General features: G+C 41.4%; 2 protein-coding genes and 1 long non-coding RNA gene across 6 annotated transcripts in view; 2 read left to right on the forward strand and 1 right to left on the reverse strand.

Moving 5' to 3' along the window:
* The window catches only part of LOC132455187 (NLR family CARD domain-containing protein 3-like), a 34237-nt gene extending 29905 nt beyond the window's left edge, over positions 1-4332 (forward strand). For 3 of the 4 annotated variants that reach the window (XM_060048986.1, XM_060048988.1, XM_060048987.1), the window contains 3 exons: positions 163-333; positions 1169-1342; positions 2082-2412. In XM_060048986.1, the coding sequence (XP_059904969.1) occupies positions 163-333; positions 1169-1342; positions 2082-2349 (613 nt within the window). In that variant the 3' untranslated portion in view covers positions 2350-2412. Of the gene's footprint in view, positions 1-162; positions 334-1168; positions 1343-2081; positions 2413-2709; positions 2883-3057; positions 3105-3783 lie in introns of those variants that run through there. The other variant, XM_060048989.1, reaches the window with a different exon arrangement.
* Positions 4333-4918: 586 nt separating this feature from the next.
* LOC132455343 (uncharacterized) lies at positions 4919-5710 on the reverse strand. Its single transcript, XR_009525207.1, has 2 exons — positions 5639-5710; positions 4919-5414 (listed from the first exon to the last, which is right to left on the reverse strand). It is a non-coding gene; the product is annotated as an uncharacterized LOC132455343 (long non-coding RNA).
* A 4041-nt stretch (positions 5711-9751) lies between these two features.
* On the forward strand, positions 9752-13346 carry LOC132455231 (E3 ubiquitin-protein ligase TRIM39-like). The gene is made up of 2 exons (XM_060049059.1): positions 9752-10039; positions 10148-13346. Exon 2 carries the CDS (start codon positions 10150-10152, stop codon positions 11767-11769), a length of 1620 nt encoding a protein of 539 aa, XP_059905042.1. The 5' UTR covers positions 9752-10039; positions 10148-10149; the 3' UTR covers positions 11770-13346.
* Positions 13347-15958: the final 2612 nt, after the last annotated feature.

Consider the following 15958-nt stretch of genomic DNA (forward strand, 5'->3'; position numbering starts at 1 on the left):
TCAACTAAAGAACTATTTAACATTTCACATTGAATATATAATGAACTTTTATACACCTAATTATTCAGTATTTTTTGTTAAACTAATTAAATTCCTTCATTATTGAATAACTTAAAGGTTTAGGTTATTTTACAGTTCCTAACATGTTTATTTTGTGTGAAGGCTCAATGGCTGTGGTCTGTCAGAGAGATGCTGTGAAGCTCTGGCCTCAGTTCTCAGCTCCAGCTCTAGTCTGAGAGAGCTGGACCTGAGTACCAATGATCTGCAGGACTCGGGAGTGAAGCTGCTCTCTGCTGGACTGGGGAGTCCACACTGTACACTGGGAACTCTCAGGTCAGTTTTAATCAATGTGCAGATACACCACAATCCATATCAGAGAACAGTTATATTACTCAGCTGATAACTCAGTGCCTGTGGTGACCACATTAATGACTTTGGTATCATAGAAATGCTACATCTTGTTGTTGAGGTGGATATAGTTATTAATATTTTGCCTGTTAAGCCCTTTGAGACTGTAATGGTGATTAAGGGCTATACAAATAAAATTGAATTGAATTGAATAGATCCATATGCTTGCAAAGTTTAATTATAAAAACAAACATGAACACTGAAATATTACGATAGTGTCTCCCGCGTACGGGACGGTGATAGTTGAGAGTCCGAACTGTACACTGGACACTCTCGGGTCAGTTTTACCCAATGGTCACCCAGAATAACACCAAAAGGGTCAATATCAGATCACATTTAACAAATTTACATCCAGAAAGGTTAGGTCATAAATACATTGTTTTCTTAAGAATAATTCAACATATTTATATTTTTGTTGGCATGACAGTTTAGGTACACATTATATTCTTAGTTTGTAAATGATGGTATAATGTGTGTATTGTATAACATTATTATTCTGATTATCATATAGTCAGACAGTAAAGTGTGGTTTAGAGTTGTTTAATAAAGTTATTACCACCTGTTAATAAAACTATGTTTGAGTGAAGTATAAGGATAATTTTTGCTTGACAATTTAACATCTGTGTGAAATCTTTGTCTTGAAATTTTAAGATCCGGGTTATTCATATTATTTGTTATTTCATGTATTTAAAAAAAATGGTTATAATTCTCCCATAATTTAATTACAGTTCCTAACAGGTTGTGTTTATTTTGTGTGAAGGCTCAATGGCTGTCATCTGTCAGAGAGATGCTGTGAAGCTCTGGCCTCAGTTCTCAGCTCAGACTCCTGTAGACTGAGAGAGCTGGAGCTGAGCTTCAATGATCTGCAGGACTCAGGAGTGAAGCTGCTCTCTGCTGGACTGGGGAGTCCACACTGTACACTGGAAACTCTCAGGTCAGTTTTAATCAATGTGCAGATACACCACAATCCATATCAGAGAACAGTTGTCTTATTCAGCTGATAACTCGGTACCTGTGGTGACCACATTAATGACTTTGGTATCATAGAAATGCTACATCTTGTTGTTGAGGTGGATATAGTTATAGATCCATATGCTTGCACATTTTTTATTATAAAAACAAACATGAACACAAAATATAACGATAGTGTCTCCCGCGTACGGGACGGTGATAGTTGAGAGTCCCAACTGTACACTGGACACTCTCAGGTCAGTTTTACCCAATGGTCACCCAGAATAACACCAAAAGGTTCAATATCAGATCACATTTAACAGATTTACATCCAGAAAGGTTAGGTCATAAACACATTGTTTTCATAAGAATTACTCAACATATTTATATTTTTGTTGGCGTGACAGTTTAGTTAGACATTATATTCTTAGTTTGTTCATGATGGTATAATGTGTGTATTGTATGACATTATTATTCTGTTTATCATGTAGTCAGACAGTAAAGTGCGGTTTAGAGTTGTTAAATAAAGTTTAATAACAACCTATTAATAAAACTGTATTTTAAAGTGAAGTATAATGATAATTTTTGCTTGATAATTTAACATCTGTGTGAAATCTTTGTCTTGATATTTTAAGATCCGGGTTATTCATATTATTTATTATGTATTTAAAAAAACTGGTTATAATTCTAATCCTAACAGGTTGTGTTTATTTCGTGTGAAGGCTCAATGGCTGTCATCTGTCAGAGAGATGCTGTGAAGCTCTGGCCTCAGTTCTCAGCTCCAACTCCTCTAGTCTGAGAGAGCTGGACCTGAGTACCAATGATCTGCAGGATTCAGGAGTGAAGCTGCTCTCTGCTGGACTGGGGAGTCCACAATGTACACTGGAAACTTTCAGGTCAGTTGTCAGCCTCTTCTTCAAACTGGTTATTCTAGCTTCCAGTAAGTGCTGCTCCTGCCTGATGCATTTCTGTTGCTCTTTTCCCTGCTGACAAAGCACTCCCTGGTTCTACACAATGTTAGAACCTGTGAAGAAACGTTCTTAGCGTACCAAATACAGCGGACTTCTCCTAACTCTAACTGAACAATATCTCATTGAGTTGTAGCAATTGAGAAAGGAGCATTTGTTTTAGATCCTGTTTCACATCCAAGTGAAGGAACTTCTGCTGTCTGTGATGATGTCATCTCCCCACCAAATGTGGTTACTTTATTACAAACTGCTCTCAACCAGATACAATAAATGGTGTGTGTGTGTGTGTGTGTGTGTGTGTGTGTGTGTGTGTGTGTGTGTGTGTGTGTGTGTGTGTGTGTGTGTGTGTGTGTGTGTGTGTGTGTGTGTGTGTGTGTGTGGCTTGTCTGGCTGCCTGGTCACACAGGAAGGCTGTGCTTCTCTGGCCTCAGCTCTGAGCTCCAACCCCTCCCATCTGAGAGAGCTGGACCTGAGCTACAATCACCCAGGAGACTCTGGAGCTGCGCTGCTCTCTGCTGGACTGGAGGATCCATGCTGGAGACTGGACACTCTCAGGTATGGAGAGGACAGCTCACCGCTCAGGGACAAAGTCTCCTACATGATTCAAGCTGCTGATAGATGAAGTGGTTTGAAGAGGCAGCTGTCACTCATGTTGTGTAGAACGTGATGAGACAGCAGATGATGAAGGTGAATGTTTCAACATGCTGCTCTCACTTTGTTTCCCCCCCAGTGTGGAGCACGGTGGAGTGTGGAGGCTGGAACCAGCTCTAAAGAAGTGTAAGTGTCTGTTTGATTCATCACAAAACACACTCACTATTGAGATGGAAAGTCCATCCACACAGCAGGAGGTGACGTCCGTCATTCACATGTGGACTTGTGTATACGTTTGTGTAGCTATGTTTCCCTGTGTTTATGTATGTCTAGTATGTTTGTTATAGGTGTGTGTACGTATGTGTACATGTCTATGTATAGTATGTATGAACCAGTTCTATGGTATCAACAGTTAGTTTTCAGCCTGTATGTGAGCTCAGCTGGTTCAGTCTGTTGTTTACACAGGTGGATTACAATGGATGTGTATCGGAACCTTTCAAAGTCTAATATCTTGAAAAGTATGTTGACTATGGCTTAAATATTCCAAAGGAGCAATGACCTCATCATGCTGAACGTTTTGATGTGTAATATGTGTATGTCGTGGAAATATTACGGTAGTGGATTTAGTTTATACATTTTTCTAGGCTTCAATGTTTGCATGGGACAGCCACTCACCAATGTTCACAAATATATTTCTAAAGCTGATGATGATGATGATGATGAGGAATGGTTCAGCAACTCATCATGTCCTGGTCCCGATCCCGGTCCCGGGCTATAATGAAACTTAATGTAACAATTGTGTAACTATAACATCACATGACCCCCCCCCCCCCGGGGCAGCTCATCATGTCTGGTTCTCCCTCAGATGCCTGTGACCTCACCCTGGACCCCAACGCGGCCCACAGACACCTCTCTCTGTCTGAGGACAACAGGAAGGTGACGTGGGTTGAAGAGGACCAGTCGTATCCGGATCACCCAGACAGATTTGACTCCCAGCTCCAGGTGTTGGGTAGAGAGGCTCTGACTGGCCGCTGTTACTGGGAGGTAGAGAGGGAAGGATTGGTTGATATAGGAGTGACATACAGAGGAATCACAAGGAGAGGAGGGGGTGGTGACAGCAGGCTTGGATGGAACAAGTCCTGGAGTCTTCATTGTTCTGATGGTCGTTACTCTGCCCGGTACAACGGTATAAAGACAGCCCTCCCTCTCCCCCCCGCTGGCTCCACCAGAGTAGGAGTGTATCTGGACCGGCCTGCTGGCTCTCTGTCCTTCTACACAGTGTCCCCAGGTGGAGGAGGGTCCTCAGACACACTGACACACCTCCACACCTTCTGCTCCTCCTTCACCCAGGAGGACCTCCTCCCTGGGTTTGGGGTATGGGGGGGGTGCTCAGTGTCTCTGTGTCGGTTATAGACACACACACACACACGAACATGAAGGGTGCGTGAGGGGGAGCATGGGGGGGGGGCGGGGGGAGGTTCAGGGGTTAGGCTGATGGGCGGCCGGTGGGGCTGAGGGGGGGTGAGGGTGAGGGGGGTTACGGCCCTGGTGGCTCATTGTCTGTCAGTTATTGTCTCGCTCTCGCTCTCCGAATACACATGAATACACATGAATACGGAATAAACACACACGTGTATAAATACCCACACACGTATAAACACACACACACACACACACACGTATAAACACACACACACACACACGTATAAACACACACACACACACACACGTATAAACATGTCACATGTCTCTGTGTCTCCCTCTCTCTCTTTTTCTTTCCCTCCCTCTCTCTTTTAGTATAGCATGATAAACCACAAAAAAACCACCACTTTAAGATCTTCCATAGTTAGATAAGCACATTTATTATTTGAAATGTATATAAATTACCTATCGATGGTGAATGTTTGATTATTTTCACTTTTCAGACATCACCAGTTTTGGTTTAAGGGCTCTGATACCATCATTTTGGTCATAATCCTGATTTACGACCTGCTTTAAAGCAGATTTTATATTTTATTCATGTAACCAAGAGGTCTATGGGATAATGTTGCATACTGTAAATTACTTTATACTGAATATTTATTCCTTTTGTTCTCTTGGGAAGCAAACGGCGGCAGAACATGTTCAGTTATTAAAGATACGTGCACACCTGTTGATGATTTGTAAAGCCTGCTTCTTCTACGATTTTAGTCCTTGTATTTATTGTGTACATGTAAGGGACTATTCTTCTGTTGTATTTGTTAATGAAGCATAATTGTAATAAACAACTCAGTGGATCCAACTGAAGGTTCTCGTGTGTTCAGCCGATGGTTCTTCCCCTTTCTTCAGTTTAACTCTTTCAAGCTGAGCAGATGTTTCTCCAGAGCTTTCTGTTGGTTGTCCTAGCAACACACCTGGAATGTCCCTCCAGCCCCTTGGGTCCCAGCAGCTCTCTGAGGGGTCCTGACCCCTGACCTGGACCCAGTCTTCAGTCCCAGCTCTCTGAGGGGTCCTGACCTGGACCCAGTCTTCAGTCCCAGGTCTCTGAGGGGTCCTGACCTGGACCCAGGTTTCAGTCCCAGCTCTCTAAGGGGTCCTGCCCCCTGACCTGGACCCAGTCTCCAGTCCCAGGTCTCTGAGGGGTCCTGACCCCTGGCCTGGACCCAGTCTCCAGTCCCAGGTCTCTAAGGGGTCCTGACCTGGACCCAGTCTTCAGTCCCAGGTCTCTGAGGGGTCCTGACCCCTGACCTGGACCCAGTCTCCAGTCCCAGGTCTCTAAGGGGTCCTGACCTGGACCCAGTCTTCAGTCCCAGCTCTCTAAGGGGTCCTGCCCCCTGACCTGGACCCAGTCTTCAGTCCCAGGTCTCTGAGGGGTCCTGACCCCTGACCTGGACCCAGTCTCCAGTCCCAGCTCTCCAAGAGCTGCCAGCACATTGGTACTGTGGGAACCACCACAGTACCAATGTGCTGGCTGGCAGCTCCATCTTGCAACCCCATGGGCATCGGTCTCGAGGACGTCCTAGACTCACATACGTGGATGTACTCAAGAAGGATGCGGGAGCAAAAGTACCAATGAACTGGCCAGATGTATGGAGAATCGGGATGACTGGAAGCAACGATGGAGGGCTCGTCTGAGGACGACCTAGAGAGATAGTATTATCACATGGTATTATTATATTATAGTATTATTACATGGTATTATTATATTATAGTATTATCACATGGTATTATTATATTATAGTATTATCACATGGTATTATTATATCATAGTATTATCACATGGTATTATTATTAGAGCTGTCAAGCGATTAAAATATTTAATCGTGATTAATCGCATTAATGTCATAGTTAACTCACGATTAATCGCGATTAATCGCAAATTCTTTTTCTATGCTAAATATCCCTTGATTTTTTTGTCCCATAATTCTTCTCATTTTAATTCTCTTATCAACATGGTGAAGTGCATCGGCTTGTCTTGTGCAAATGATTTTTTATTGATAACAACATTGGCATATACTGATCAAAACAGGACGATACAAAAAAAGAGCCTATAGTGCAATTAAACGACTGCTTTGAACAAATGTCATTTGAACATAGCAGTCAGGCTACTGCTTCTTTGTTTTGAGCGAAAGAAAAAAAAAAATAAAATAAATAAAGTAAATAAAATATTTGCGTTAATCGCGCGATAATTTTTTTAACGCCGTTAATAACGCGTTTAACTGACAGCTCTAATTATTATATTATAGTATTATTACATGGTATTATTATATTATAGTATTATCACATGGTATTATTATATTATAGTATTATCACATGGTATTATTATATTATAGTATTATTACATGGTATTATTATATTATAGTATTATCACATGGTATTATTATATTATAGTATTATTACATGGTATTATTATATTATAGTATTATCACATGGTATTATTATATTATAGTATTATCACATGGTATTATTATAGTATTATCACATGGTATTATTATATTATAGTATTATGACATGGTATTATTATATTATAGTATTATCACATGGTATTATTATAGTATAGTATTATTACATGGTATTATTATAGTATTATCACATGGTATTATTATATTATACCATTATCACATGGTATTATTATAGTATCATCACATGGTATTATTACATTATATTATTATAACATGGCATTATATTATAGTATTATTCCATGGTATTATTATAGTATTATCACATGGTATTATTATATTATAGTATCATCACATGGTATTATTATAGTATTATGACATGCTATTATTATATTATAGTATTATTACACGGTATTATTATATTATATATCGGCCTATATATCAAACATATTCTATAAGGCAGACTTTACAGATGGCTCAGTGATCTGTGTGTGTGTGTGTGTGTGTGTGTGTGTGTGTGTGTGTGTGTGTGTGTGTGTGTGTGTGTGTGTGTGTGTGTGTGTGTGTGTGTGTGTGTGTGTGTGTGTGTGTGTGTGTGTGTGTGTTGCATAAGATTTGTCCATTGTCTCTGTGAGTCAAACCGGTTCTTTAGGTCTACCGGTCGGTCGCAGCCAGCAGCCCTTCTTCCGCCACTTCTAAAACCTTTCACCTGATTAACTTGTTTGAAGAACACTTTATATTGTAGTACTCATGGATTGCCTCTTGTCCAATCAAATAACTTCAGATGTTCTACAAAACAGTTTTTTTTGTGTGAGCTGAGCTCCATGTCAGGACATGGAATAAGCATATCCAAGGACATCACTAAACGGTGTTGTTCCTCGCCTCGGCGACATGCAGTGATGTACTGATAGCATACCCAGGCTATTATTACATGGTATTAATATATATCTGTATTCTGACTATATTAAGGCAGCCTTTACAGTTAGCTCAGTGATCTGTGTGTGTGTGTGTGTGTGTGTGTGTGTGTGTGTGTGTGTGTGTGTGTGTGTGTGTGTGTGTGTGTTGAGAGTGGATAAGTGTATGAATGCATGTAACTGTATTTGTTCAGGAGGAGGCGCTGTTGCGCCGAATATGTCCTGGAGCCGCGTGTGACTGATGACACCACTACCTTATAAGGGGGCTGTTACCCTCCTCTCTATAAGTTGCCGCTTCTACCTGACTCTCACGGAGAGCAGCATGTTGTGACCAGTTCTTCAATAAACATTGTCACGAGATTGATGACTGAAGAGATAAACGTCTGAACGTCTGTTCATCCCTTATAATTATTATTCCGCTGTGCAGGGTAGGCAGAAGGAATAAGCCTACCTGCTAACACTGTGTGTGTGTGTGTGTGTGTGTGTGTGTGTGTGTGTGTGTGTGTGTGTGTGTGTGTGTGTGTGTGTGTGTGCGCGCGCGCTTTGTAGCTTTCGATTTCCCAGAAAACACGTGACCCACGCTGAGTCCATGCTCCAGTCAAACCGCTTCAGCTCGGTTACTTACTTCCTCATCTTAAACTTCTGTCGCAGCGAGGAGCCTTTCTTTCTCCGCTTTGAAAACCTTTCACCTGATTAACTTGTTTTATGAACACTTTAAACTCCGTTTCTTCCCTTACATTTATTCTTGTATAACTTTATACCGTATGGGACGAATTTTAATTCGTTTTATAACGTTTACTTCCGTTTATAACGTCTTTAGGTTACTGGTATATAATAATGAGTTTACTGTAGAAAATACAACGTTAGTTCATGTTTCACTGCTTTTCTGACCCGTGTGATGAACTAAACACTGCGTTCAATTATATTTACGTGATTTTGTGTTCGTTGCGACAGGCCAGACTGTTGCTGGACTGTACCACTTTCACAGGGGGGTTCCTGTGGGTCTAACCACAGCTTGGGCCATAGAGGGAAAGAAAGATTCTCGTTGGTCATAAGAGGATACCCTATCGGTGTGTTGAGCTTCACCAGTTGATTTATGGAATATGTGGTTCAGTAAAGTGACAGAATTCAGACTTGGTTCCAGAAAAGAGAAATTATTCAAACGTTCTTTACTTTTTAAATTTTACAACAATGCTTTTTTTAAGTCTTTTGTATATATTTTTCGTGTTAAGCACAATGACAGTCTCCAAGGTGTTTAATTCTCATCTCTCAGTTCTCATCTGCTGTACACATCTGTACTGTAGTGAGGGCAGTGTGGTTATGTTGTGGGGTTCATATTGACGGTCTATGACGTCCATAATGCTTTAGTGTGACGCAGTCACAATGATCTCTCAATAAACAACTAAAGTTCAGAAGGCATATTAATTGATGGATGAGTTGTGTTTGTGTCCAGGTCTCCAGTCTACTATGGATGAGGAGAGAGAGGAGAGGGATCCTACCTCTAAGACCACTCTGTCTGGGGAACATGGCCGCCGGAGCAAAGCTAAGAGGTAAGAAGAGGATATCTGTCTGTGACTGTTGTCCATCTCAGAGCTCAGCAGTGATACATCATGAGTCCATCACTAGTCTGAGTAAAAGCTGTGTGTGTGTTGAAGCCCAGGGCAACAGCAGAGAGCAGACCCCCCTGGAACCAGCTGTGTCTCCATGAAGAGTGACTGGTCTATGGATCATCCTCCTGAATTTAAAGATGGACGGCCCTCCAGAGACGAGAGGTAGGAGTTTTAAACAGACTGGAGTGGCTCAAAACTAATCCAACTTTTTCTAAAAAAAAAAAGTGTGTGTGTTGAAGCCCAGAGCAGCAGCAGAGAGCAGACTCCCCTGGACCCAGCAATCGTATGAATAAAATTAATATTAAGACGACTTGTAGCAGACTTTACAGGTTTAATGTTAAAGGTTCAATGGCTTTCAAACAGCCCCATTTATTGAATCAGTTTGAATTTATCTTTGGAGGTGAAAGGATTTGTTGAAACAAATTATCTGCGAGGAATAACACAGGTCTGGGTAGAAATGTAGAAACTGAGTGCTCTATTTAAATGAGCATTATAACTCTCATCGGGGAGAGTTCCTACAGCAGCGTAACACCAATGTGCCTTGGGGGCAGAGCTACGTGTAGGGGAGGAGAGGAGAGGACTTCATTTCGAGGAAACGAAACCTAAGGTACATATAAACCAAAGCCAGTCGAAGAGGGGGCAGTTCTCTCTTTCAGTGTCTTTCAGTAAAATAACACGCATTTTGGGACGAAATACCGACGGAAAGAAACAACAACAAGGTGAGTAAAACAGCACAACTTTGAGAGAAGTTAAAACCTCTCTTCCCTTTATGGTATTAGAACAAGAATGGACTTGCTCAATACATAAACCTTGTCGTCTGTGTCTAGGGATGGCCACTGCCAACGTTTCCTGGTCTGAGAACTTTTCATGTTCCATCTGTCTGGATGGGTTCAAAAACCCAGTTTCCACACCATGTGGACACAACTTCTGCAGAACCTGTGTTACAAAGTTATGGGATGAACAAGTCAAGTGCAAATGTCCTGTTTGCAACGAGCTTTTCAACACAAGACCTGATTTACGTGTCAATAACCTCTTATCAGAGATGGTTGATCGGTTTGGAACGTCCGTACGAGTAAAAGAGCAGCCTTGTGCTGAACCAGGAGAAGTTCCCTGTGACGTCTGTACTGGGACCCAGCTGAAGGCTGTGAAGTCCTGCCTGGAGTGTTTTACCTCTTACTGCCAAACCCACCTGGAGCCACATCAGAGAGTCACAGGGCTGAAGAAACATCGGCTGGTCGAGCCTATGGACCGTCTTGAAGACAGGATGTGTAACAAACACGACCGACTTCTGGAGCTATTCTGCCAGACTGAACAGGTGTGTGTGTGTCAGTTCTGCACGGTGACAGACCACAGGTCCCATCCTATTGTGACTCTAAAGGAAGAATATGACATGAAGACGGCCCAGCTGGGGAAGATAGAGGCTGAAGTTCCACAGATGATCCAGGAGAGACAAAAAAATATCCAGGAGATAAAAGACACAGTTAAACGCAGCAAAGCAGACGCAGACAGAGAGATTGCCGATGGTGTGCAGGTCCTCACTGCTCTGATGCGCTGCATTGAAAAGTGCCAGGAGGATCTCAACCAAATGGTTAAAGAGAGACTGAAAGACACAGAGAAACAAGCTGAAGACCTCATCAAAGAGCTGGAGCAGGAAATAGAAGATCTGACCAATAGAAGCTCAGAGGTGAAGCAGCTCTCACACACTAAAGACCACCTCCACTTCCTCCAGGCCTTCAGATCCCTGAAGGATCCTCCACCCACCAGGGACTGTACGAAGGTGGAGATCCGTCCCCCGTTTTACGTAGGGACCTTGAGGAGATCCCTGGATCAACTGAATGAGAAACTGAACATGGAGATTAAGAATTTGTGTAATGTTGCTGAACTGAAGAGGGTCCAGCAGTATGAAGTAGATGTGACTCTGGATCCTGATACAGCTCATACCCATCTCATCCTGTCTGAGGATGGGAAACAAGTACATGAGGGAGATGTAAGGAATTATCTCCCAGACAACCGTAAGAGATTTAAACAGTATATGCATGTTCTCACGAGGCAGAGCTTCTCCTCTGGGAGATTTTACTTCGAGGTCCAGGTTAAAGACAGGACTGTATGGTTTTTAGGAGTGGCCAGAGAGTCCATCAACAGAGTAGGTGGAATCATAGAGACCCCTGGGAATGGTTTATGGATTCTTGACTCCAACACCAATGGGTTGGTATTTAAAGATAACCCTGCTGTCTGTCTCCCTCTGAAAGCTAAGCTCCAGAAAGTTGGGGTGTTTGTTGATTATGATGAGGGTCTGGTCTCCTTCTATGATGTTGAAGCCAGGGTTCATATCTACTCTGCTACTGGCTGCACTTTCAGTGAGCCTCTCTATCCGATCCTCTCTGTAGGTTATCATGGAGGTATAAACTCTCCCCCCCTGATCATCTCACCTGTCAATCAAACAGACTAGGGCCTTTGTTTGATAATCCAACAAACAAACGACCATAAACAAAGAATGTTGTTTTCTGAATGATAATCTCTGCTATTTGTGATCTGAGAGGTCTGCATTGAGGTGCTACTGCTGTCATTTAACAAGGAGAAATTCATTAAGAAATATCCCTTACTATTATAAAATATAGCCCATTGTAAATGATTAGATTCCACTATATTTTATAAATGTGTGTTTCCCCTGTTCTTTTTCTGAGTTTATTGCTATAATATTGTAAATGGTTGCAGTTATAACATGTCTGGGGGATACGGTTGTTTATGTTTCATTACTATTAGTTTATATTCTGGAATCATGAATGACTGAGGCAATTTATCTTTCGATACTTTTCTGATTTCAATAAAATGGAAAAAAATGGAATCGGTACATTCTTTGTGGAATAGTTATTTTCAGGGGAACAGGGTCATTACGTTTGTACACACATTGTACTATTTCGATTTGCTTGGTCAAATATTTGAAGAACTTAAACTTCGGTGATGTGGATTTTAAAGAAAAGGCACATACAAAAATACACCTTATATATCTCTGCTACTGGCTGCATTTTTAGAGAGCCCCTCCATCCATGTGATCATGTGGGTGGTCCAAAACAGACTAGGACCTTTTTTAATAATAAAATCACCAAAACAACTGATGCTGTTTCCTGAATAAGAATCTGTACCATCTGAGATCTAAATGAACTGCATTAATGTTGTACTACTGTCCTTTAACAAGGAAGATTTCATTAAGAAAATAACCCTGACTATTATAAAATATAACCCATTGTAAATGATTGCATTACAGTATATACTACTCAAAATATGACCATTATCAGGCGTTTGTACCCAGAGCGTCCAGTGAGATGAAGGCCCAGGTCTGGGCTGCTCAGGGAGGACTTTGGGGATCCTTTGGACGAGGAGTCAAACCAACCAAGCGGGTCCCCTGAGCCCCTCAACAGTCCTGGTTCATTGTGGGGCTGCAGGGCTGCCGGCTCCCCTGTGAACGCCCCTTCAGTTCAGCTCCAATAAGAGGAGGACAGGTGTGTCACATCAGAGCCTAATCAGCAGGGGACCGGGTCACCCTATCAGCCAATCAGAGGGGATGCCTGAACCAGCAGGGGACCGGGTCCCCCTATCAGCTAATCAGAGGTGGTGCCTGAACCAGCAGGTGACCGGGTCACCCTATCAGCCAATCAGAGTTGATGCCTGAACCAGCAGGTGTTTCACCTAGAGAAGGGGTCAGCGAATAGAAATAGGAAAAGTAATCAAATTATCGATTCAAAGTCATTCATTAATTCATGAATTGAGATCCTTCCTGAACTACGGGCCGTTCTGTGCTTCTCTGAGGGCACGGTCGAGCCACCAGGGGCGAGAGATTAAAATCACCCAAAGGATTCCTGGAATCGTTGAGTCACCGTTTAATAAACGGTAAAAACAAACTCAGATATAAGTAGCGTGTGAAGCGCAGCACACCACCAGATATGGCCTTTCTAGTGAGCTTAAAGCGGACAAAATAACTGACTGACTGACTGACTTTGCTTTCATGCTGAGTTGTTGGTGACACTTGTTACTGATGACGTCATACAGCCACCGAACACAAATAGTGTTTTCTTGTTTTTTCGTTGTTTGGTTGATGAAAGGTTACGGCAGCTGGAAACACATGTGTTTCCAGCTGCCGTAACTGACAGTGCTGGGTTATGGTTACGTCAATCAAATGTCCTGGCTCCACCGCAGAGACGGTGAAAACCTGATCTGCAATTCTGCCCCGCCCTTCAATGGAAAACTACTGTCTACCAGACGTCAGCCAGAATGCATTTTTTTTATTCAGAAGGTTGGGACCAGCTACAACAGCGTGTTTGGTTTTCTTCACAACTTGACTGCAATTGACCTTGCACACCTTGATAACCCTAAATAACCACTACAACTAAACTACCTACTAGTTGTCCATCACATCAGATTTTCACACTGTCCCTGGCATGTTAAGAGCTACCCATAATGCACTAATGCGACATTGTTAAATGCCACGGCAGATATGAGGTTTGTTTTGCCATTATTTCTGTTAGGCATTCTCCTGACTTGACCTGTTTGATTAAGTTGATTAAATCCCCCGACTGACCAGACTGTATCGCTGTCTGCTGCTCTCAGCTCTGCTGCTCGTGTGTGCACTGTGCGCGTGCACATCAGGGAGAGTTCCTACAGCAGCGTATAGCGCCAATAAACAGCTCTTTGCTGTTTCCGTCGAAAATCGCATCAGGGTTGGAAAGTATTCGGGTAAATACGGGAAACCCGGGTCGATCAACGCCGGTTAATCAGGGTTAAAGTCGCAAATCCCCACTAAATCACCACAATGTCTCTCGTTCTGCAACGGCTCTCTTTTAACTCAGACAGAAGAGAACACATATCAACATAGACATCATATAGGTAGACGCCGCCTCCACTGCTTCAGCCCGTTGCCTCGGCGAAACGCGTCGCCGCCATATTGGTACGGGAGCTCTCTGAAGCCAGAGGTCTGTCAGACGTGTCAAACAAGCGCTAGTTGCCAGGAGCTGCGGTTTATCTGGATAAAAATCACGATAACCTTTTACATTTCGCAACCAATTTCATGGAGTATTCAAGGGTTTATGCTCTACGTGAAGTGTGTGAAAAAGATTTGCCTCTACGTTACTTTGAAACTCGCTAGTTAAATCGCCAGTCATACATGTGCATGGGTCTATGATAAACGCTCACTTTTCTTGCACAGCCCGTGCACTTTAAAAATACTGAGAAGATCTATAAACTATCGAAATAGTGCTTCTTTAGTTACTACGTATTGACCATCATTAAGAGAAAGAGCATACATCAAATAGTGAGAAACTGGCAGTCAGTGTGTTTTTCATAGTTTAATAGTTCCTTTTCAAGTATGTGCATTAAGAAACCTTGAACAGTGCAATTGGCAATACACATTTATTTCACAAATCAACATTACCAAAAAAAGCTATATATTTCTATAGCAGTAAAAATATACACATCTCAATATATACATACACATCTCAATAGTTGAACTGTAATATAAATAACATAGCATATATATAATATAATATAATGAATCAGTATAATGTGCAATGGAATAACATATATATGATATATATTATATGTGAAACAATATAATATATTTTAAGTATAGGTATATATTCATATTATATAATATATATATATATATATATATATATAATATATATATATATATATATATTTGTACATTTGTACAATTTGACATAATATACAATCATTCTCATAACATTTTCACATCTATGCAGTGCAATTGACACAATATATAATTTCACACAATATATTATATAATATAATAATTGAATCTAGGCTAGAACCCTTTAAAAAGTATTGTCTTGCTGAGCTTTTTTCGACTGTTGCCAGTCTGTAATTGCAGCGTGCTCAGTTTTGCAATGGGGTGCAGCCACTTACCACTGTCTCCTCAACTGCTTCTCTTTGGGAAACCTTAAAATTGCGAGAAAGGTTAGCTAGCCAGTCAGTCAGATTCATAATACAGATGTATCTTTAAAAAAACAACAACATTTAAATAGAAATAACGTTTAAAACGTCAATTTCGGCCGGCGACTGACTGCAGGTGCATCTCACAGGTGCATGTAGAGTATCGTGACATTTTTTCCGTAGTTTCATTCATTACGTGACACCTTCATATATTGTAGAACCATTGCATATACAGTGGCATGTTTTGAGCCTTTTTTTGTTTTATTCTAGTCTCTTTTTTAAATACATCACAGAGAGAAATTAAGGCCAGTCGCTCAGCCGAAACGCAGCTTTCCGTCGCGACCATAAATGCTATATAATTACATTATACATACATTGTAATTACTCACAAGCAAGTAGTGGTAGATTATATATATATATATACTGTATATCCTATATTTCTTGACAATATTATCTCCTGTTGACGAACGATAGAATAAGGCTTTGCTCACCATGTCCATTTCACGTTAGACTAGCTATAGTCTGATTCTGGTGGCAACTTAGCTGTCTCAACAGCTCTTAGCTCTCAACATAACACATGATCTACGTGACATGACTGAATTTGACAATTACAAATAGAAACAATTGTTTAGTCTTACTTGTGAAAGGTAATTCCTTGCGATCTTGTTTGAATCGTCCTGACGGTGGTGCAC

Source organism: Gadus macrocephalus, chromosome 4 (genome assembly GCF_031168955.1).
Source record: "Gadus macrocephalus chromosome 4, ASM3116895v1".
Taxonomy (NCBI): Eukaryota; Metazoa; Chordata; class Actinopteri; order Gadiformes; family Gadidae; genus Gadus; species Gadus macrocephalus.